Here is a 24,335-nt window from a genome sequence, read left to right as displayed (position 1 = left end):
ACAGAAGCAGGAGCAAAGTTTTAGGATATACCATCCCAACAGAGGGGCGCATCGTCTCGCTAAGCCCTAATACTATCCTGGAATTTTTCAGGGTACTGGGTCTTATGGAGTCGCTGTAGACTTGGAGAGGGCACAATAGACCACTGGTCGTGGTGCTTACCTCAAAATCAATATCTATCTATCTATCATTGGGTCTGCACCTTTATAGTGGTGCTGTGCACTTTATGGAAGCCGTGCTGTGTTTCACTAGGTTCAGGTGGTTTATGAAAGTCGAGGGTAGCAAGACCTAAGATTTCCTTGGTGAGTTTCTCAGGTTTCAGAAGAGGGACTCTTCCAATTTTCTACATGTCGGGTATACTCTTAAAAGATCAGCGACAGATTGAGTATTTTGGTGAGGAAATTTTCTCAGACTGGGAATCATGCTTTCTAATTGAGCTCTTGGGGACCGTAGAGGCCCTAAGATGGCCACTCCCTGAGGGTGGGGGGCAATGCGGAAACAAGGTGCACTGCCGTCGAGGCCGTAATCGCAGTTGTGCGTTGACAGTATGAGGCCACATACATAACTTGTGCTCTACCCCCTGTGGTTTTTAAAGCGACCTGTTCTGGCCTTGATAAAATGGCTCCATCCATTGTATGAATTGCATATAACCATAGTGGAATTTGGATAGATCCTCTTAGCGCATACGTAGCATAAAAATTATTCAAACACCGGGTTGGACTCGATGACAACCCTGTTGTATGGACTTGCTTCAGTGATTAACATTTAAATTTAAAACTTACACATCAAAACAGGGTTAGATCGCGTAATAACAGCTATTGGCCGGAATATTCAGATCAATTCCGGTAACGTAGAACCAGCAGTTGTGGGAATTAATTATACTCGCATCATGATGTACAGAAGCATCATAAGAAAGTTGGTAATGTAGATAAGCGAAGTAATGGCGTAATTTCCTTTATCCACTATCAAAATTGATGAAATCGGATTTTAACCACGCCTATTTCTCATACAGAATTTAATAAGGAATAATACCAAAAGCTCTAAATTTTATTGTAAAGATGGTATAAAAGCGCTGCAATCACATTGCTATTATGGGTCAGAAACCAGGGTTCGAACTTACAGTTCATTCAAGCATACTTTGCTCTGCTGCTGAAAATATATTTTCGTTTCTAATCAGTTGTCGCGCAAAAATCTTATATTTTTATGTTTTAGTGGAAAATTACAATTTATTTTAAGGAGAACCCTTTGAGGAGCAGCTCTAATGCGGAATTGTCCTAACCATCTATATTGCCAGAGTCCCGGAAGTGCGTTTTTATCAGCGCTCTTATTCTGACCTCTGCTAATTAATTGATTAGGATAGGACCTATCCGGAAGTTTCATAGTCATAATAGTATAATTTACACCTCGAGTTAGGGTTTTATGCAACCTCGCCGCATCAGGTGACGTTTTCGCAGAATTTTCTGGAACTATTTCTTGACCAGTAAACTTTTCTTGTAGAAAGTCAGAATTGCCCAATTCTTCCTAGCACACATTCGGCTTTGCTGTATAGAATAATTTACACACTGAAGTCTTAAGATGAGATTTTTCGGACTACTGCAGTGGTACGCATCCGTCAGTGCTACCAGAGAGTCTCACCCGGAAGAATCATGCTGGTAGGACAGCTCACAGGTGTGATAAAAAATAGTAATATTCGATACACTTATTAATATGATCATAGCCATTCAAAGCTTTGCTAGGACATGAATAAATACTTACATTTCACTATGCACTTATATTTTGATTAAAAGTTAATAAATAATATGAACAATGCAGTCAATTGCTTTTAAAAGTGTAACCTCAAGGCAGTATCGGCGTTTTCTAGTATAAAACGCCACTTTACATAACAAAGGCAAAAACGTTCCTCTGATGAGTTTGGTTCCTTGATAAATGATGAATAACAGTTTCTTAAAACTCTCAAGTACTGAACACATAGACGACGACAAGCGACGAGTTTTTTTAGATAACAGCACGACTTCGCGACAAAATAGTTGAAGTCTTCGCTGTCGCCAAATTAGAAATGTTTCTAATTTTTCCGGCGACAATGGCCGCTGTAGAGCTGCCACTAATATGCGAAATGTAAAATTATTCAAAGTTCTAACAAGTATGACGTTATTTTGCTAGCAAAAGCGTAAAATATCTTTTATATATGATTTATAATAACAATCGATTATTTAAAATAAATAAATCAACCCATTTTTACATTTTTTGCAGAAATAATTTCGTTTTAAACTAAATATGTAAATTTTATTGAAGTGAAAGGTTTTAGGACGGCAACAATAAAATTGCTGTTTGATATGTCGCTGCCGTCTTCAAAATGTCCAAGACCCCGGCTTGAAAGCGGCATTTGTAATCAGCCGTCGCTACGTCGTGTTTGTGTTCAGCACTTCAGTTTTAACAGCTACTATAACATGATTCAATTATAAAAGGTTTGGTAAGTAGTGACAGCATAGATTTGACACTGCGTTAAAAAAAAACAATATTCGCTTTTTTTGTGAACGTAGTTAATAATATCTTTTAAGTAGTGTAAAATATACTACTATTCTCGATCTAAAATTAATAAGTAGCATGGAAATATGTCCAATAATAATAATGGTCTAATAATGGTTTGAATTTTTTTATTTTGCACGTCCAGTGCAGAGAGTTACTATCTATTTAATATTAAGTCATAGAGAATCGAATATTTAAAATTGTTCTCCATGAAACAAACATTTAATTTTATTTTCGGAAATTAATATTTAAACTTTATAATAAATCATCAGACACCTACAAACAATATAGTCTGGCAGAAGTTGACCTACACATTGTGCTTTCGCTTCAATTGAAGCGCTAGGAAGATTCTAACAATGCATAAGTAAAGTTTATTGATTACATAATTTTTTATCGAGATAGTTACAAAAAGAGCCAGAGTTGAGGATATAGTCCCAATTTCCTTCTGTGAAATAAACAATTGTGAAAACAAAGAAGGACGATTGGAAAGTCAGTAGTTAAATAGCAAACATTAATGTTGACTTGGGCCTATTTAACTATATTAGTTATCTCCAACAAATGTTCTTGCTATAACCCTTTTAACTTTAACTTTCTTATAATTGTATTCATCTGTTTTTTTTATACTCTCGCAACAAATGTTGCTAAAGAGAGTAATATAGTTTTGTTCACATAACGGTTGTTTGTAACACCCAAAACTAAACGAGTTAGATGTAGGGTTATATATACCAAAGTGATCAGGGTGAAGAGTGGAGTTCAAATCCGAATATCTGTCTGTCCGTTCGTCCGTCCGTCCGTCCGTTCGTCTGTGCAAGCTGTAACTTGAGTAAAAATTAAGATATCTTGATGAAACTTGGCACACTTATTTCTTGGCAGCATAGGAAGGTTGCTTTCGAAAATCAGCAAAATCGGACGACTGCCACGCCCACAAAATGGCGAAAACCGAAAACACATAAAGTGCCATAACTAAGCCATAAATAAAGCTATAGAAATAAAATTTGGTATGAAGGATCGCACTATGAAGAGGCATATTTGGATGTAATTTTTTTGGGGAAGTGGGCGTGGCCCCGCCCCCAAATAAGTTTTTTGTATATATCTCGCAAACCAATAGAGCTATATAAACCAAACTTTCTGCAGTCGTTTTTTTAGCCATTTCCTTATACAGTCCAGAAATGAAAGAAATCGGATAATAACCACGCCCCCCCCCCCATACAAAGGTTAGGTGGAAAATTACTAAAAGTGGGTTAGCTCACTAACCAAAAACGCCAGAAACACTAAATTTTACATAGGAAATGGCAGATAGAAGCTACACTCAGATTTTTTTACAAAATGGAAAATGGGAGTGGCGTCGCCCACTTATGGGTCAAAAACCATATCTCAGGAACTACTTGACCGATTTCAATGAAACTTGGTTTGTAATAGTTTCCTTACATCCCAATGATATGTTGTGAAAATAGGCCAAATCGCTTCACAACCACGCCTACTTCTTATATACCAGAACTTTGAAGATGATCTGAATCGTTTACTTTACAATATATAAAGTAAGCACTAGTGAATATATCAATGCAGAACTTTGCATAAATACTGCATTTACAGTGTGGCAGCCCCATTCTAAAAATAGCCGAAATCGGACCATAGGTTTTCAAGGCCCCATTAATCGAACATGAGGACCTCGGTGCTTCTAACCTAATATTAGGGTTTCCAACTTTCAATGGACTTTATACAATATATAAGACGAATATGTGGGTCAAATTATGTATTATATAATATAAATAAAGTTAAATAAATAAATTGCGAGAGTATAAAATGTTCGGTTACACCCGAACTTAGCTCTTCCTTATTTGTTTTGCCTTATATTTGAAATTAACTCGCTTTATATCACATTGGTTTTTGTCACAGTTCATCCTGGACCATCGACTGGAACTTCTTTTGGACTATAGATTAGTTTTTATTCAATCTTACATGTTTTAAATTCATTAAGTCAAATAAAGAGATGAGCATCTCGATATATGCAATTGAATAAGAATAATACCGAAGCGGTTAAAAGATTTTTTACTAAAACATTTCATTTTATCAAACAATTTTTCCGTTTGCGGAATGTAAAAATCCAATGTCAATAAAAAAAATCGAAAAAAACAGATAAAAATTAAACAGTATTGCCTACCCCTTGTATTGGTAAAATCTGTTACTGTATTAAAGATTTTGAAAATTTTTTTGAAGATATTTCGAAAAAAAAAACAATATTTTTTTTGCTAACGCAGAAGTGTTGTCAAAAAAGAGTGGGAAAGCTGTTTACTTATCAAACCTTTTATAATTGAATCATGCTACTATAATACGAAAGAAATGTTTATGTAAATTTTATATTATGAATCGTTCAAAGAGGGGCATATACAAATTGCAACGCATACAAAAGGTTGACATGTTCCTAATGACGCCGTAAACAAGTGGCTGAAGTTGTGCCAACCTGAAAAAAAAACAAATTTGAAATATTCTCAGCGGGCAAATTTAAAATGAGAATTTCCGGGTACTTATTTGACAGAATGAGATTTGAGGAACTACTCCTTCGTTAACATTACCGATATGATAACTATCAGATTGTTTTTTGGATGATAGGATGATTTGGAAACGTGTAGATAATTATTAAGACATAAACTGTAAACTAAATAAAAAACAATAAGAGTTACACAAAGGAACAAAGTTCGACTTATTTACGTGGAAAAAATTTTTCTACGTGTTTTATTAATAGTGAAAAACAATATAATAAATATTTTCAACTTAACCCTCATATTAGGTCAACCAATATTATTGAATACGTAAAGACAACATTAAAAAATGTATTCCAAAAATACTAATATTTTACATATTGCTGAATATTCAATTGTAAACAATAGATGTAACCCATTTGAATTGGACTATCTATTTATCATGCAGAAAAACTTTTGTATATCCATATTTTAACGAGAAGTCTTGGAACTTCTTTTTATACTTTCGCAACAAAAGTTGCTAAGAGAGTATTATAGTTTTGTTCACATAATTGTTGTTAGTAAGTCATAAAACTAAACGAGTTAGATATAGGATTATATATATCAAAATGATCAGGGTGAGGAGACGATTCAAAATCCGAATGTCTGTCTGTCCGTCCGTCCGTCCGTGCAACGGATAACTTGAGTAAAAATTGAGATATCTTGATGAAACTTGGAACACATTTTCCTTGGGACCGTGAGAGGATTGCTTTCTAAAATGGGAAAAATCGGACCAGTGCTACGCCAACAAAATGGCGAAAACCGAAAACACATAAAGCGTCATAACTAAGCCATAAATAAAGTTATAAAAGTAAAATTTGGAACAAAGGATCGCACTATGAAGGGGCATATTTGGATGTAATTTATTTGGGGAAGTGGGCGTGGCCCCGCCCCAAAATCGGTTATTTGTATATATCTCGCAAACCAAAAAAACAGTATAAACCAAACTTTCTGCAGTCGGTTCTCTTGCGTACCCCACCACACACCATGAAAATAGGTGAAATCGGATAATAACCACGCCCATCTCCCATACAAAGGTTAGGTTGAAAATTACTAAAAGTGAGTTAACTCAGTTACGAAAAACGCCAGAAACACTAAGTTTCACTTAAGAAATGGCAGATGGAAGCTGCACTCAGATTTTTTTACAAAATGGAAAATAGGCGTGACATCGCCCACTTATGGGTCAAAAACCATATCTCAGGAACTACTCGATCGATTTCAATGAAACTTGGTTTGTAATAGTTTCCTTACATCCCAATGATATGTTGTGAAAATATGCCAAATCGCTTCACAACCACGCCTACTTCCTATATACCAGAACTTTGAAGATGATCTGAATCGTTTATCGGTGCAGAACTTTGCACAAATACTACCTTTATAGTGTGGCAGCCCCATTCGTAAAATCGCCGAAATCGGACCATAGGTTTTCAAGGCCCCATATATCGAACATGAGGACCTCGGTGCTTCTAACCTAATATTAGGGTTTCCAACTTTCAATGAACTTTATACAATATATATGACGCATATGTGGGTCAAATTGTGTATTATATAATATAAATAAAGTTAAATAAATAAATTGCGAGAGTATAAAATGTTCGGTTACACCCGAACTTAGACCTTCCTTACTTGTTTATAATAATTTCAATCAGATTTAATAATGATTTGATATTATAATACATACATATATTCGTATAAATATATATACTAAATTGTATTGTTTTAGGAACAAACAACGTCAAACAAAAGGTATATTCATCTAATTCCTATGGTTGTTGAGCAAACGGGTAGAGGAGAACGCGCTTATGATATTTTCTCACGATTATTAAAAGAACGTATTGTGTGTGTAATGGGACCAATACATGATGATTTAAGTTCTTTAGTTGTGGCTCAGCTGTTATTTCTTCAATCTGAAAATTTTAATAAACCAATTCACATGTATATTAATTCTCCTGGCGGAGTTGTAACTGCAGGACTGGCAATATATGACACAATGCAGTATGTAAAACCTCCAATTTCAACATGGTGTGTTGGTCAAGCCTGTTCTATGGGTTCTTTACTGCTAACTGCAGGTACTACAGGTATGAGATATTCCCTTCCTAATGCTCGGATCATGATACATCAACCTTCTGGAGGAGTACAGGTATGTGGGCTTATTTTTTTTTTACTTTATTATATATGCATATATTTTGGTTCTATACATTGGAACAAATATATTTGAAATTTCATAAAAGATACGGTCAGAAAACAGTAATTTTTGACGGGTTATAAATACGGTACATATGTTTCATTAGGAATTTTAAATAAAACTGTGTAATGGAATGTTCAATTTTCCAAATTTATACGTTATTTTTTTATATTTTATAATCAGTATCAGAGACCCGCAGAAGTGCACCGCCACTCAAAATACACCGCGTGCTTACTCGCATATTTCTCATACTCACACTCACAGAATTTTTCCACTTAGCTCAAAGCGGTTAAAGAAACACCTAACTCTCTTCTGCTTATTCATGTTATTACTTAAGCTGAGCGACAACACAAAAAAAGCGGTTTGAGTAAATGACATTCTCAAATTTTAGCAACTCTCTGAGTATTGAGTTCATTTAATACTTTATTGTTCTTTGCACGCTCGTTTTGTGTGTTTTGTATGTGATTTACACGAGTGGCAGATCGAGCAGCCGAAGACGCCGTTATCCATGTGCTAAACCCCTGTAAGAAACAGCTGAAGGTCAAATGATCAACAAAACAATAATTAGTGTGTATATGCATGGACAAGAAATAATAATCGCTTTTTTTCCAAAAGCAAACTTTGACTATATTAAAAAGGGATATAAATATTTCAATTTTACATGATAAACATTTTTATAATTCTAATTATCGTACGAACAGTCAAAAGGTTGACATTGTTCTTGCAGGAAATGTTCCACAACGAATGACACACTTGCTTCAGCATACATAAAACAACAAAAAAGTTTGCAGTTCTTAATAAACAACGCACAAAAAACTGAAGCACGACAAAAAAAGAATAGACGAACAACAATACAATAATAAACACTCAAGTACACGCGCTACTGGTGATGAGTGTGTCTTGCTTTTTCCTTTGCTAGTCTTGAGTATGATCACCACTTGTCAGTGAAAATCAAAAAGAAGAATGTGTAAAACAAATACAATTAATATGCAATAGCAAGTATTCGACTGGCTCAGTAGCTTCTCCACTCATAGTTCTTTGAGTAGATGTTAGCTCACAATGCATGTCTATGAGTGTGAGTGGACACCGCCATCACTTTTGAAGCAAGCTTACTCTAAGTACGGAAATTAGGCACTCATGCAGTTCTCTGATCAGTATTGTAGTTGACCATTTACAACTGAAACGACTACAGAATGCATTTATACTAAAAACGAGATTTAAATAATGTGGCGAAGTCGCAACCTAAATTAGTTTTTTTTTATTATTTACAGTTTGTCAAGAATGATTTTACACCTTGAGAATAAACAAATTTTTCACTTTCCGCATTTTTATTTCAGTTTAACGTGTTTTTTTTTTTTTAATCAAAGATGGTTACTTTCATTATTTCAAGAAAATTGACACAAGTGCAAAGGCAATGCAAAAACTAACAAAGAACACCAAAACACAAGTATCGCCAATACAGGCATGTTCTGGAAATCGCGCGATTTCAATTCGGATCCGAAATTACAATTCGTACGATTTTGTTTTAGGTGTTCTGCAATTCGTACGATTTCATTTGATTTCGAATTTCATTTCGAAACAGCTGATTTCTTAGTGACAGTTTGACAAAACAAATAAAAGAGAATTTGTTGATTCAAAATTAAAAAAAATTTAAAATAAAGTTTTTATTAAAGAAACAATGTTATTTTTTATGGTAATTTTATGTCGGCATTTGAGAGACCATTCTAAATCCCTTTCTGCATTGTATTCCACGTAAGTTTTGCTAAAACATTTGTACTTGTCGACTTGAGATGGTTTCTTTTTGCTTCAGGTTTATTTCCAGCTATCGGTTAAGTAAGCATGCATTTTTAGAAATACTCAACGAAAACCTAATCTTATAAAATTGGCGGCAAGTCTAAGGTTTTTCGCTGAAGGTTCATATCAACGTTCAGTTGGAAAGGATACCGATAATGTATCCAAAATTTTATCCGAAATTATTAATGTCCAGAAAAGCCAAACTTCATTTTGTGCAAAAATTTGGATTACCAGGAGTGATAGGATGCATTGATGGCACTCATGTAGCTAGGGTAACACCATTTGTAAACGAACATCTTTTTTTTAACAGAAAAGGTTTTTTCAGCAAAAAAGAGATGTTTGTACGAGTGAATTCTTATAGTGTTAGAAAACTTCTAATTTTTCTGCAATTGATTTACAGATTTGTGATTCTGATATGACAATACGAGGAGTAGATACAACTCGCTCTGACGCAAGCCATGATGGTTTTGTATTCAGTATGAGTAGTGCAAAATAATATTATTTCTCGCAACTGGTAATCGAGGGTCTTGGCTCTGGGAGATTCTGGCTTTGGTATAGAACCATTCTTACTTACTGTATATAGAAACCCCACCCCAAAATCACCAGAACTCAGATTCAACCAGCAACACGCAAAGGCATGTAACATTATTCGTTATCGTTGTTTAAAAAGTACCTTGCTGTATACGCCACTAAAAGTAACAAAGATAATTAATGTTTGTTGGGCTCTATATAGCATATGTAGAACTTATCAAATAGATGATATCGAACCAGAAACAGGGTTAGAAACCGATAAAATTGACGAGGAAATAGCTGAAAATGAGGAAAGCAAGAGTTTAAATAATCTAGGTAAAAAATAAAAATTGTATGTAATTGATGCGTATTTATTTCGATAACTCAATATCTGGCATTCTCAATTTTATTTTAACTTTTTCATGATTTAACTGCTCCATTCGGATATGATGCCTTCTCTCTAAACTCTGCGCTTTTAGACGATTTTGCTCTACCAACAATTCATTTTGTTTTTCAACGGCGCCACAAAGCCGTCGAATATCGTCATTTCCTTCTTCTTGTTGTTGCATCATTTTGTGCTGGCACTCACAAATTTCGTCCAATGTTCTAGAAATTTTTGTCATGCACGTTTGGAGCGAGTCTTGATTTTCGGAAACTCGTGGTTGTTTTGACGCTCTTGGTGTTACTTTGGCTTCCCTGCTTGTCTGTGGACGTTCTTCCTCCAGTTCCCTAGCGTTGAAGCTTGTTTCAGGCCCAAATCGTATAGCATCCTGAATGCCATCGCGCGAAAATTCCACAAATCCTGGCAATATTCCTCGCTATTTGAGAGGATATGATTCTTGAAGGGTCCACCGCTTGTTCCAAATTGTTATGCACAACCTTTTTGCGAATGCACCCCTTTCAGTTAGACCATATCTTAACAATTAAAGACAAAAATTCAGCTCAAATCTATCACATACCACTTACTTTTTCAATCCGTTAACGTCCTTCTGGGGTGGTTCTTCAGCATTTAGCAATGTGGTTAGCTCCTTCCACTTTTCCTCAACGCCACTTTATCGATTTTGAAAAATTGCGTGCTAAATCTTCATGCGTTTCCATAAATTGAACTAAAATTAGCTCTTGTTTTGAATTTTTATGGTTTCCCCTTAAAGTTTAAATAACAACTGGGGAAACTTTAGTATAGTATCCCCCGATTTCAGGGTTAAAATAGGTATGGTTGGAAAGAGGACGATCTCCAGATTACGAATATATATAATAGTTGCCGCAGGAGACTTATAGTTTTCGAGATATTCGCATTTAAAGTTGAAAATTTCACAAATTTTATGTGGCGATATTTCGATTATTACTTAACTTTTAATTTATATAATACGCTTATTATACACTAACACTTCACTAAATTGTTTCCACATGCTTATTTTATATCAATTGGTTTAATATTTGCTTTAAATAAGCATTTTAATTTTTAAACAATTTTGTTTATATGCACAATAACCAGGTTGACAGATATCAAGTATTGCCATAACCAAACAAATGAAAATAAAAATAATAATCTTTCGCGTATTTCTTTTTTCTGCAATTGCGGCCTTCGGCCGCGCTTTTGAAAAATAACTCTGGTCCACCCAATATCATGGTTTTTCAAGAAACAGGAATAAATGTATTATAAATCATGTAATTTTTTTATTAACTTTTATTCGTTTGTAAAATATGTAGATTTGGCAACACTTGATATCTGTCAACATGGTTATTGTGCATATAAACAAAATTGTTTAAAAATTAAAATGCTTATTTAAAGCAAATATTAAACCAATTGATATAAAATAAGTATGTGGAAACAATTTAGTGAAGTGTTAGTGTATAATAAGCGTATTATATAAATTAAAAGTTAAGTAATAATCGAAATATCGCCACATAAAATTTGTGAAATTTTCAACTTTAAATGCGAATATCTCGAAAACTATAAGTCTCCTGCGGCAACTATTATATATATTCGTAATCTGGAGATCGTCCTCTTTCCAACCATACCCATTTTAACTCTGAAATCGGGGGATACTATACTAAAGCCGACCCTAACAACTTTCACATATATAGCTATTTGGTTTATATTTATTTGATTTCATTAAATACTTACATTGAAATAAATGTTTCTTAAATGAACCGTTGATTTGTGTTAAAATTCGCAGAACAGGGCGACAAAACGATTTGCCGATGTTCGAAAAAAAATCGAAAACAACGATTTATTTTGAGAACGGAAAATGTGAAAATATTGCCCGAAAACGATTTGCAGAACATGCCTGATCGAGTACAAAATTATGCCATTGCTTTATTGTTAGCTTTTTTGTGTTTTAATTTCCTACCTGCGCGGTAGTACAAAATAATAAAACTTAGACAAGCGTCGAAGAGAATTATCATTCAAAGAGAAGTGTTGAGATGTTTCCACCTCGTCTTCTTCCAGGCAACTTCTGTAGCTAGCACCTGGTTCCAATTTTTAATGGGACAATGACACCTTCAACCTAAGAAAAAAATATTACTGAGGGCAAAGAGCTCCCAATATGTCGATAGATCGTAAGATGGCGAGATTTTTCTTGGGTCAGAAAAATCTTGCTACTGACCAGCGCTTGTGCTGCTCAGCTGAAGCCCAAATGTCCAGTAGAAAATCACAATAGGAAAGGTAGTGCTCCTGCAAGCGCTGGTCAGTGGCTAGATCCTTCTGACTCAAGGAATCGTAAGAAGTCTTTGGAGCTCTTCGTCCTCAGTTTTTTGAACATCCTCGCGAATTAGCGAATTTAGAAGTAAAACACATAAGCAGATTTGTAGAAGGTTCACTGCGATTTTCGAGCCTTAAGGTCTAAGTAGGGATTTTTCTGACTTCCCAAAGGACTGTCATTATAGTCTAAGTCATATTTAATAAATAGGAAATTTACAGTGAAAGTAGCAGATTTCATATCAGAAGAACGAGCAATAAGGGCTGGTGTACCTCAGAGCAGTGTATTAGGCCCTACTCTGTACATAATATATACAGCAGACATTCCAATAGCTAATAACGTATTGACATCCACTTTTGCGGATAACACAGCCCTAGTAAGTCGTAACAAATGCTCCATTAGAGCAACAAAGTGCTTTTATACAATGCGGTCATAAAGCCGATTTGGATGTATGGAATTCAACTGTGGGGTACGACTTGTGAAACTAATATTGATATAATACAAAGGTTCCGATCGAAAATGCTTAGATCAATCACGTGCTCACCATGGTACATTCGCAATGAAAATATCCATAAAGATCTTGGTATCCCTATGGTAAAGAAAGCAGTAGAGGACAGCAGATTGAAATATACATATATCTAAACTCCGTGATCACCCAAACCCATTGGCTAATGCTTTAGTACATTCCTGCGATCAAACACGCCTAAAAAGAACACGCCTGCATACAAAAGAGCAACGTTTCACCAATACAGTTCAATCACTTGTTTGAGCTTGTCTAGTTTTTTAAATAGATTTAAGATTTTATAACTTATTGTTAGGCTTAAATAAAAAGCAGATTCAATAAATAAAGAAATATTGAAAAAAAATTATAGTCTAAGTGTATTCCTCCTCTTGTTCGGAATAGCCATGCACCCTAATCTAAGGTGTATTAACAAAACACAGTTACAATTTTGGTGGAAAAAGTGCATGTGTTTGGATTCCAGGGAATGAGGATATTATGGAGTCATCATCGAAATCAATTTTATAATAGAATACAAGGTTATTAAACTGCTACCCAATGTGCGTCTGTTCGAGTTATTTTATTAAATTATCCCTTCTTAAATACTATTACATCCTTTTCCGAGAAAGCAAGTCGGACGAGCACTGAAAATTTGTATATGGATGATTTATGCTTTTATGCTAAAACAGTCACATTTATAGTTCTAATACAAAGCCGAAATTCGAATATACATACGTTTTCATTCACACGAAATTCATGATACGTAATTTTTTTCATGATTGAAAGAAATATAAATCACATGAAGTTTACAATAAGGCTGATTAACTTGAAAACAAACTGAGTATTTTTTTCTTCAATATTTCTTTGTTTATTGGATCTGCTTTGTTTAAAGCCTAACAATAAGTACTTAAATCTTAAATCTATTTATAACTAAAGAAGCTCAAGAATGTGGTTGAGCTGTTTTGGTGGAACGTTGCTCTTTAATAGACAGGTAGATCACTTATTTTTAAACGTGTTTGATTGCAGGAATGTATCAAGGCATTTGCTACAAGTTTGGATGTTCACGAAGTTTGGAAATATATTTTTTCTGCTGTTCTTTATCTCCTTCTTTACCATAGGAAATGTTCTAAGCTTTTTAGATAAGAATCTCTGAATTATATCAATGCTGGTTGCACATGTCGTATGCTTGCATTTTTGCTCATTAATAATGAGGAAAGTTTTTGATTGCCATTCACTTGGGAGTGGCCAGGAACGATTCTTTTTCATATGACTCAAGCAGCTCACGACTTCCGGTTTTAGACCAAGTATCCCCTGGGTAGCTAACACACATCCGTTTGGAGGCGAGCTAAAGTGAGAAGGCGAAGCCCGCTTCTGCGGTTGTGCGTAGGGCTTGGACCCACCAAATAAAAAAATCTCCCCAATGAAAATAAACACAGAGCCTCGGATGAGACACCGCCCTTTTGATGACGGCCCCTGCAAACGTTTTAAGGATAATGATTTAAGGGCATGCACCTGGAATGTCCGGACCCTTAATTGGGAAGGTGCCTCTGCCCAGCTGGTTGATGTCCTCATACAACTAAAGGCTGACATCACCGCCGTCCCAGAAGTGCGATGGACGGGACAAGGACGGAAGAAGGTGGGTCCTTGTGACATCTACTACAGCGGCCATATAAAGGAGCGCAAATTTGGTGTTGGATTTGTGGTGGGAGAGAGACTACGTCGCCGAGTCCTGGCATTCACCCCGGTGGATGAACGTCTTGCCACAATCCGCATCAAAGCGAGGTTCTTCAACATATCGCTGATTTGCGCCCACGGCCCAACGGAAGAGAAAGACGATGTGACCAAAGATGCTTTCTATGAGCGCCTAGAATGCACCTATGAGCGCTGCCCCCGCCACGATGTCAAAATCGTGCTTGGCGATTTTAACGCCAGGGTGGGTAAAGAAGGTGTCTTTGGCACAACAGTCGGAAAATTCAGCCTCCATGACGAAACATCGCCAAACGGCCTGAAGCTGATCGACTTCGCTGGGGCCCGAAATATGGTTGTCTGTAGTACCAGATTCCAGCATAAAAAAATTCATCAAGCAACGTGGCTGTCCCCTGATCGAAACACGCGCAATCAAATCGATCACGTTGTGATAGACGGAAAACATGTCTCCAGTGTTTTAGACGTGCGTACGCTCCGAGGACCAAACATTGACTCGGATCATTATCTAGTAGCAGCAAAGATACGCATTCGCCTCTGTGCAGCAAAGAACGCCCGTCAACAAACACAAGGAAGGTTCGACATCGAAAAGCTACAATCACAACCGACAGCCGAACGATTTTCTACTCGACTTGCACTCCTGCTCTCTGAGAGCACTCATCAGCATCTCGATATAAGGGAGCTGTGGAACGGCATCTCAAACTCATTGCATACCGTTGCAGCCGAAACAATTGGTCTCCGGCAACGCCAAAAAACCAGTTAATACGATAAGAATTGTCGTTCCGCAGTGGAGAGAAAACAGACTGCCTACCTCGGAACGTTGCGATCGTGGGGTGTGGGATAGATATCGAGAACTGAGAAGGGAAGCGAGACGCATTTGCAGACGTAAAAAGAAAGAGGCCGAAATGCGTGAGTATGAAAAGCTTGAAAAGCTGGCCGACATGGGTAATGCTCGAAAATTTTATGAAAAGATGAGGCGATTTACAGAAGGTTTCAAGACCGGAGCATTATCATGTAGGGACCGAGGAGGTAATCTGGTAACGGATGTCCAGAGCATACTGGGATTATGGAGGGAACACTTCTCCGACCTGCTCAATGGCAGTGAAAGTACAACACCAGGAGATGGCGAACCCGATTCCCCAATCGATGACGATGGAATAGATGTTCCATTACCCGACCATGAAGAAATTCGCATAGCAATTACCCGCTTGAAGAACAACAAAGCGGCCCAGGCCGATGGATTACCGGCCGAGCTATTCAAACACGGCTGCGAAGAACGGATAAGGTGCATGCATCAGCTTCTTTGTAGAATATGGTCGGAAGAAAGCATGCCTTACGATTGGATTCTTAGTGTGCTCTGCCCAATCCATAAGAAGTAGATTTCATAACAGAATAACGAGCAATAAGTGTAGGTGTACCTCAGGGCAGTGTCTTAGGCCCTACTCTGTATATAATATATACAGCAGACATTCCAATAGCTAATATCGTTTTGACATCCACTTTTGCGGATGACACAGCTCTAGTAAGTCGTAACAAATGCCCTATCAGAGCATCAAAAGTATAAAAGGAGCACTTAACTTATGTCGAAGAATGGCTGGCCAACTGAAGTATAAATATTATATATATATATATATATATTTGGCGTAGGAACCGCTTTATGCGATTATAGCCAAATCCACCAGAGCGCGCCACTCATTCCTCCTTTTTGCTTTTTGGCGCCAACTGGAAACACCAAGTGAAGCCAGGTCACTTTGCACTTGGTCTTTCCACCGGAGTGGAGGTCGTCCTCTTCCGCGGCTTCCTCCAGCGGGTACTGCATCGAATACTTTCAGAGCTGGAGTGTTTTCTTCCATCCGTACAACATGACCTAGCCAGCGTAGCCGCTGTCTTTTTATTCGCTGAACTATGCCAATGTCGTCGTATAACCCTGAGGTACACCTGCCCTTATTGCTCGTTATTCTGTTATGAAATCTACTACTTTACCTGTAAATTTCCTATTTCTTAAATATGACTCCATTGTTTTATGCAATTCGTTAATTATGAGCGATATTGCTATTTTTGAATCACTGTGATTTTATATTGCTATTGCGATTGCAGCAAAAAAACGAATTTATGAGAATTTGTAATCTAAATTTTTGTTTAATTTTTTATATTTACATTTTTATTAATTTTAACAATATCCAAAATTTACCTGCTTTTGTAATCACAATTAACTAATTAATAAATTTTGGGTACATTTAACAGCTTTTGTAATCACCGTACCCAAAATGATCGAAATCGCAACTAAAATTGCTACTGTGATCACTGAACAGTGATTGCTACTTTCGAACTGTGATTGCTAATTTTCGAACTGCTATTGCTACTGAACTGTGTTTGCTGCTGAACAGTGATGTGCTGAACACATAGAAGACGACAAGCGACGAGCGACATCTGTCAAATATTAAAGTACACGCGTTCTTATGGGCACAGATTTTTTGACAACAGCACGACTACGCGACAACAGGCTTGTAGTTGTCGTTGTCGCCAAATTAAAAATGTTTCTAATTTTGCGGACGACAATGGCCGCTGTAGAGCTGCCACTAACATGTGAAATGTAAAATTATTCAAAGTTCTCACAAGTATGACGTTATTTTGCCAGCAGAAACTTAAAATAGCTTTGATATATCATTTATAATAAGAATCGATTATTTAAAATAAATAAATCGACCATTTTTACATTGTTTGCGTAAATAATTTCACTTTAAACTAAATATGTAAATTTTATTGAAGTGAAAGATTTTAGTATATATATATATATGAAAGATTTTAGTACGGCAACAATGAAATTGCTGTTTGATATGTCGCTGCCGTCTTCAAAATGTACAAGACGCTGGCTTCAAAGCGACATTTGTGATTAGCCGTCGCTACGTCGTGTCGTGTCGTCGTCTTTGTGTTCAGCACTTGATTGCTACTTTTCGAACTGATATTGATCGGATTAGAATCACTGAACTGGTATTGCTACAGTGATCGATTTATAAGTATTGAACTGCTATTGCTACAGTGATCGAATTAGAATTACTGAACTGCTATTGCTACAGTAATCGAATTAGAATTATTGAACTCATAAATGTTCTGTGATCGAACAAAAGCACTGAACTTCCCCATAGCTACTATGATCGAACTCAAATTACTGAACTGCATTAGCGATTGTATTATAGTTTTGTTCACATAACGGTTGTTTGTAAGTCATAAAACTAAACGATTTAGATATAGAGTTATATATATCCAAATGATCTGGGTGACGAGACGAGTTGAAATCGGAATGTCTGTCTGTCCGTCCGTCCGTCCGTCTGTCCGTGCAACGGATAACTTGAGTGAAAATTGAGATATCTTAACGAAACTTGGAACACGCATTCCTTGGCACCCTAAGGAGGTTGCTTTCGAATGAGCAAAATCGGACTATTGCCACGCCCACAAAATGGCGAAAACTAAAAACTTATAAAGTGCCATAATTAAAACATAAATAAAGTTATAAAGGTAAAATTTGAATTAAAGGATCGCACCAGGAAGGGGCATATGTGGATGTAATTTTTTTGGGGAAGTGGGCGTGGCCCCGCCCCCAAATCGGTTATTTGTATATATCTCGCAAACCAATGAAGCTATATGAACCAAACTTTCTGCAGTCGGTTTTCTTACGTACCTCACAACACACCATGAAAATAGTTGAAATCGGATATTAACCACGCCCACCTCCCATACAACGGTTAGGTTGAAATTACTAAAAGTGGGTTAACTCACTAACGAAAAACGTTAGAAACACTAAATTTTACAGAAGAAATAGCAGAAGGAATCTGCACTCAGATTTTTTTACAAAATGAAAAATGGACGGGATTTAATGACAGATTTTAATAAAATTCGGTTATAATATAATTTATATTTGTTATCCTGATAACACGGATAAAAAATGGGCGAAATCGGTTCACAACCACGATAACTCCATTTTGAATTCCACCTGATTCCTTCACTTTATAATGTATACGTAAGGAACCAATGAAGATAGCGGAATAAAACTTTACACAAATAGAAACACAAATTGTCTGCGATTAAGCTCTTTTATGATCCTGATAATTTCATTGGTTGAAGTTTAACCTCCTCGGTCCTTTTGTCCAGCCTACATATTTCAAATGTCTGTACAAATGCATTTAAAGTAATTTTTCCATAAACGACCATTTAACTAGCCAGCTGTACATGTTATTTGTACTAGAAGTCAAGATGTTTTTATTTTATTCTGCGAATAATGTGAAAAAAAGCACAATATGTGTGGTCAATCTGAGTGTAAAAGCGGTTTTGTAAAGTGCAGGTGCAAATATACTTCAATTTTAAAAGTAGTGTACCGGAAAACTTTGTATGTATGTTTAGTTAAGTTGTTACAATAATAATTAACACATTAGTGTATACATTTTGTCAAAAAGTTTATTCTAATACTGTTTTTTCTGACATTTTTTCCCGCCACTGGACATTTGTAATGTATTAGTACATTTGCAAGTAAATTTTCTGAACAGTAGATTTTAGACCTGGTCGTCAATAGCGATATTGAGGATATGCCCATTGTCCAACAAATATTATTATTAAACATTTTTGGTTTCATAATGAATTTAAAATTTTTTGAAGATTTAGCGTTTCTCTGATGTAATTTGAATTATAAAAAATATGTACTTTATGTTCTTAATAATATATATATATGTATATATAATAATGTGTTTTATTTAAGTTAGTTACAAGTGTCCAGCCTATTATCCTTTATGTCCTTGAACAAACTTTTTCTTCAAATGAACATATGGAAAGCTAGGAAAAAGTATTTTTAACAACTTTTAGCTCTTCGGTTGCGCTCAGGACTGATGTGATTAATAGACCAAATCGACTCGTTTGCGGTATTGGGGATGACTGGCAATTTAAAATTGTTTTTTGGGCAATTAGGATGAAATACCTTTTCTAGGTGATTTACAAAGCAATTTGCCTTTTCCTCATTACTACGTGCCTAATTACCATTCCACTGTCTTATAGGCATGTTGGAATCTTCTGGTGGCTTAAAAGACTTTTGGACTTTCCAAAGGGAGTTTTACTTGCTAGAATTTGGACACAGGTTCTTTATATAACTTTCAGTGTTGTATTCTTTATTGCGTTTAACTGCTTTTTTGATGTTGATGTTTCTAAAAACCTTAATGTTGCTTTTTGGTGTTGCCAAGACAGCTGAATTAGTTATTACATCATTAAATTCTATTATGTTTTCATCAATATCTCTTCCTGTATTTATTTTTACATCGATGTTAATGTGGCTACTGATATATTTTCTATATTTCAACCAGTTAGTAATGATCAGAAGATAAGTCAGTACATGTATCAGCTGTTATAAGCGATCTATCTATATCTTTTACTACAGCAAAATCTATTAAGTCTGGTATTTTGTTTCTATTACTGGGCCAGTATGTCGGCTTACCAGGAGATATTATATCAAGGTTACTGTGCTTATTTAGAATATTGTAGTACAGCTGTCGTCCTTTCGGATTAATAAGACGTGATTAATCTCAAACCTGCTAGAAATCTTGGACCTAGCGTTCCAAATAGTCTTTAAATTCGCAGTCTGTAATAATCTGATAATAATTGTAGATTCCTTAAAATATTTGAATATTATAGAAAAGCGGTAAACAAAAGAAAATTTAATTTATAAATTCAACCGTTTTTTTTTTTTTTTCAAATAACTTACATTTCAGCTGAGAGTTCGGGCCCGCAATGCCAACACAATTCATTTGTAAGCGAAGATATGAAATTGGATAAATGCGTTTTATTTGTCCACGATTTAGCTATTAGCTTGTGGTGGTTAAATAAAACACGCCTATTGTTGTGGTATGCGGTTCTAGAGCACGGTGGTTTAGCCGCTCTCTAAACAAACCTGCTGTTCAATCGTGCGCCTGGGTGATTTGTAACATGAAATCTATATCCCGGTATAAAGAAATTGTTTTTATGTGTTAAATGAGTTTTGACAGTAGCATAACATCTACGCTTTTTTCAGTCAGATATCCAGTTTGTGTTGGTTCTATGTGTTAAATGAGTTTCTGACAGTAGAATAACATCTATGCTTTTTTCAGTCAGATATCCAGTTTGTGTTGGTTTACACCGTTGGCATTCCATATACAAATATTTATTCTACACTTTTTAGATAATAAGGTTTGTAACATGTGGATTTGTGATTTGATCAAATCTCATGTTTTGCATGGTAGACATAAATTGTGTCATACATTGAGTAATATTTAGAATCATATTTTCAATACCACCATTTGGTGGATTTGAGGTTGTTGCTTTTGCTCAGCGTTGCCTTTTAACTCATTTGCATAGCTTCCTTGGATAAGGCTGTTCATTGAATTACAGGTTTCGAACTCTGATCTGTAATTTCTATATTTTCGTTACGAGGGATATTCATCATTTGGTTACGACGAGCTTGAATCCTCAGCGACAATTTTGATTCCAAGTCTTTATATACAGGGCTGCCCCTGTAGTTGGCAGTCTGATTTCTTCCACAATTACGGCATTTTTTATTTGTATCCTCTTTTTTAAGAACACATTTTCATGTTGGGTGTAAATCACCACAAACACTGCGTAAAGTGCAATAAGATTTGTTATGCCCATACTCTTGGCAGTTGGTGCATTGTACCGAACAATTTTTTTTATGAGGTTCTTCAACGGTAATTCTACAATGGAGGAATAAATTTAAAAATTTATTTAAATTTTAACTTGAATATTGGGTGTGTTTCATTCCTTTCGAGCTCTTCAGTTACTGAGAATAATAATTATTGTTGTTATTTGACAAAAATTTCACTATATCCATAAATCTTTTCTCAGTGTAGGATTGTATTTTAATTGCATCTATATTGCCTTTTTTCAAAGGCACTGTATGGAAATTGTTGGTACCTACAACTTCACTTAGTTCAGCAAAGTGCATTTGAGCTACGCTCACGCAAATATATTGGCGGCGGCTTGGAATTCACAACTGTGGTGGTGTGGAAAATCTGTTGCCACTTAAATTTTCAGGCTTATTCGTATCAAGCGTGGCGGGTTGAAACTTGCTTGCTTGATTTATGTCCCTTCTGCTCTTCGGCTGAGCGCTTCTATGACTCGTCTTTCTCAACGTTGGATTGTTTATTTGTTGAAGCAAATTTTTTTGTGTTTGGTTTTCTTTGTTTGTTTTGCTCACTTTTATATGTTGTTTATTATTTACTGTTTTTTAAACTGATTTGTTTTGATTAAATTTAAGGTTTTAATTTTCGACGGTTACACAATTTATTGGTTTTTATTTTTTTTGCTTTTATTCTTATTTGTTTTGAATTTCACGGATTTTCACGGAGTTCATTCCTCTTTGAAAGCTCACTCAAAATCCTTTGTAATACCGGAGTTTATAAACAATAGTGCAAAAAAAATCTTTTAAGAGTTTTTACACTTCCCCAAACAAAATAAACCGACAATTTTAATGATGTGCATTATTATATTGGATAATTGTATAAATGACTGTTTTATGAATCTTGTTCATTATGATGTTTTGTTAGCATATTATTAAATTTGGTTCAATATATTTTACATTTCCGTTTCCCATTTGACAATTCTTCATGTTGCCTATTCTCATTCTGACGATCGTGACGTCACTTCGTCGTGATCTTGTATTCTATCATTCTTGAGTAGCATTCAAATTTGTAAGTGTCAAGAGAGAGTTTTCAACCTATACGGACGTGTTTTTGATCCGTGATAATTCTCTAAAACATATAATTCTCTAAAACATCTCTGAATGCCTACTGTAGCTTTGTCGAGCCTGCAAACAAGCTCCTACCAACAAACAAGGTAAATGCGAGAAGGATGAGTCATCACAGCGATCAACTGAGCAGCACCCGATGCAGAGCTTAGAAACAACAAAAGCAGCAGAAAATGGCAGTCAACAACGGCCAGCAACAAACATTACCACCCAACCAACCAACAAGTAAGCAGGTACCTCTAAGCGAGCAGACAGCGAAGAAACGCATACCGCAAGGTGAGAATGCACAAACCAAAAAAGGTCAATCTGTTCAGATTGGCATTGACCGCTACGTCAATATTAAAAGGAAATTAAGTCCTGTGAAGTTAGCGGTCAATCCTAAAAAATTTCAAGGCGGCACGCCAATCAAGAATAAACCTGAAGTTTTAAATGGCAACAGATTTGCCGTACTAAGCAGTGGTTCTGATGATGATGCGAAGGTTCCCACCACAGTCGCGTATGCCAAACCGCCCCCAAAATATTTGCGCGAACGTAGCTCAAATACTCTTGTTGCTAAATTAAGCGAAATTGTAGGTACAAAAAACTTTCACATAGTGCCTTTAAAAAAGGCAATATATATGAAAATACAGACATACACTGAGATAAGTTTTATGGATGTTGTAAAGTTTTTGTCAGATAAAAACCAAAATTATTATTCCTATCAGCTGAAGAGCTCAAATGGCCTAGCTATAGTAATTAAAGGTATACAGTCTTCCGTAGACTCTAGTGAAATCAAAGAAGCTCTTGAAGAATGTGGCTTTGAAGTTAAAACTGTCGTAAACATCTTTAACAGAAATAAAGTACCACAACCCATGTTTAGAATTGAATTGATGCCGAAATCTAACCAGCTAAAAAGAACGAAGTGCATCCAATATATAATTTAAAATATTTGTTGCACCGTAGAGTAACCGTAGAAGAACCACACAAAAGAAACGGTCCGGTACAATACACCAACTGCCAAGAGTGTGGGCATACCAAATCATATTGCACTCTACGCAGTGTTTGTTTGGTATGTGGTGATTTACACCCCACTTCAAAAGGTACCCTCAAGAAAGAGGATTTAAATAAAAAATACAGCAATTGTGGAGGAAGTCACACTGCCAACTACAAGAGTTGATAAAGATTTGAAATCGAAGTTGTCACAGGGAATTCAAGCACGACGTAACCAAATGTTACATACTCCCCGTAATGACATTATAGATATCACAGACCATGTTCCAAAATCTAGTAATATTAAAAATAATGCTGTACAAGGGAGCTAAGCCAATGTTGTTAACGGCAGCAATGTACATATGCAACCACACAAAATCCCCAAATGGTGGCATTGATTATATGATTATAAATCTTACGCAACGTATGACACAATTTATGTCTACAACGCAAAACATGATCCAAGATTTAATAAAATCACAAAACCAAATGCTGCAAACTTTATTAAGTAAAAAATGAGATTACTAAACATTTGTATATGGAATGCTAACGGTGTTAACCAACATAAACTAGAGATTATTAGATTTCTGTCAGAAAAAAAATATAGATGTAATGCTAATATCAGAGATTCATCTGACAAACAAAAACAATTTTAAAATACCGGGATTTAGACTGTATGTTACAAATCACCCGAATGGAAAAACACATGGCGGAACGGCAATATTGGTTAGAAATCGGTTAAATCACTATACTCTAGAATCTCATGCTACTGCCCAGTTACAGGATACAACAATATCGTTAAAAAATTGGGTTTGTGATTTAAACCTAACGGCTATATACTGCCCACCTCGTTTTAAAATTACAGATAGCGAATTTAAAGACTCAGGTGGATATTATAATGCAAAACACATGTACTGAGGGTCACTTCTTATTAATCCGAAAGGACGCCAGTTGTACCAAACCATTATGAACCACAATAACCTTGATAAAGGGTGATTTTTTAAGAGCTTGATAACTTTTTTTAAAAAGTCTTAGGTGGTCCATTCGGAAAGTCCAATTTTGGGCAACTTTTTCGAGCATTTCGGCCGGAATAGCCCGAATTTCTTCGGAAATGTTGTCTTCCAAAGCTGGAATAGTTGCTGGCTTATTTCT

The 24,335-nt window shown here is 35.8% G+C and overlaps 1 protein-coding gene across 2 annotated transcripts in view; it reads left to right on the top strand.

The window, feature by feature from the left end:
* LOC128920512 (ATP-dependent Clp protease proteolytic subunit) overlaps positions 1–24,335 on the top strand; it is a 35,646-nt gene that overhangs the window by 6,446 nt on the left and 4,865 nt on the right. For both annotated transcript variants that reach the window (XM_054227902.1, XM_054227901.1), the window contains exon 2: positions 6,767–7,183. In XM_054227902.1, the coding sequence (XP_054083877.1) occupies positions 6,767–7,183 (417 nt within the window). The remainder of the gene's footprint in view (positions 1–6,766; positions 7,184–24,335) is intronic.

Source organism: Zeugodacus cucurbitae, chromosome 3 (genome assembly GCF_028554725.1).
Source record: "Zeugodacus cucurbitae isolate PBARC_wt_2022May chromosome 3, idZeuCucr1.2, whole genome shotgun sequence".
Taxonomy (NCBI): Eukaryota; Metazoa; Arthropoda; class Insecta; order Diptera; family Tephritidae; genus Zeugodacus; species Zeugodacus cucurbitae.
The sequence above is the reverse complement of the archived record's forward strand: the minus strand, read 5'-3'. Positions and strand labels throughout refer to the sequence as shown.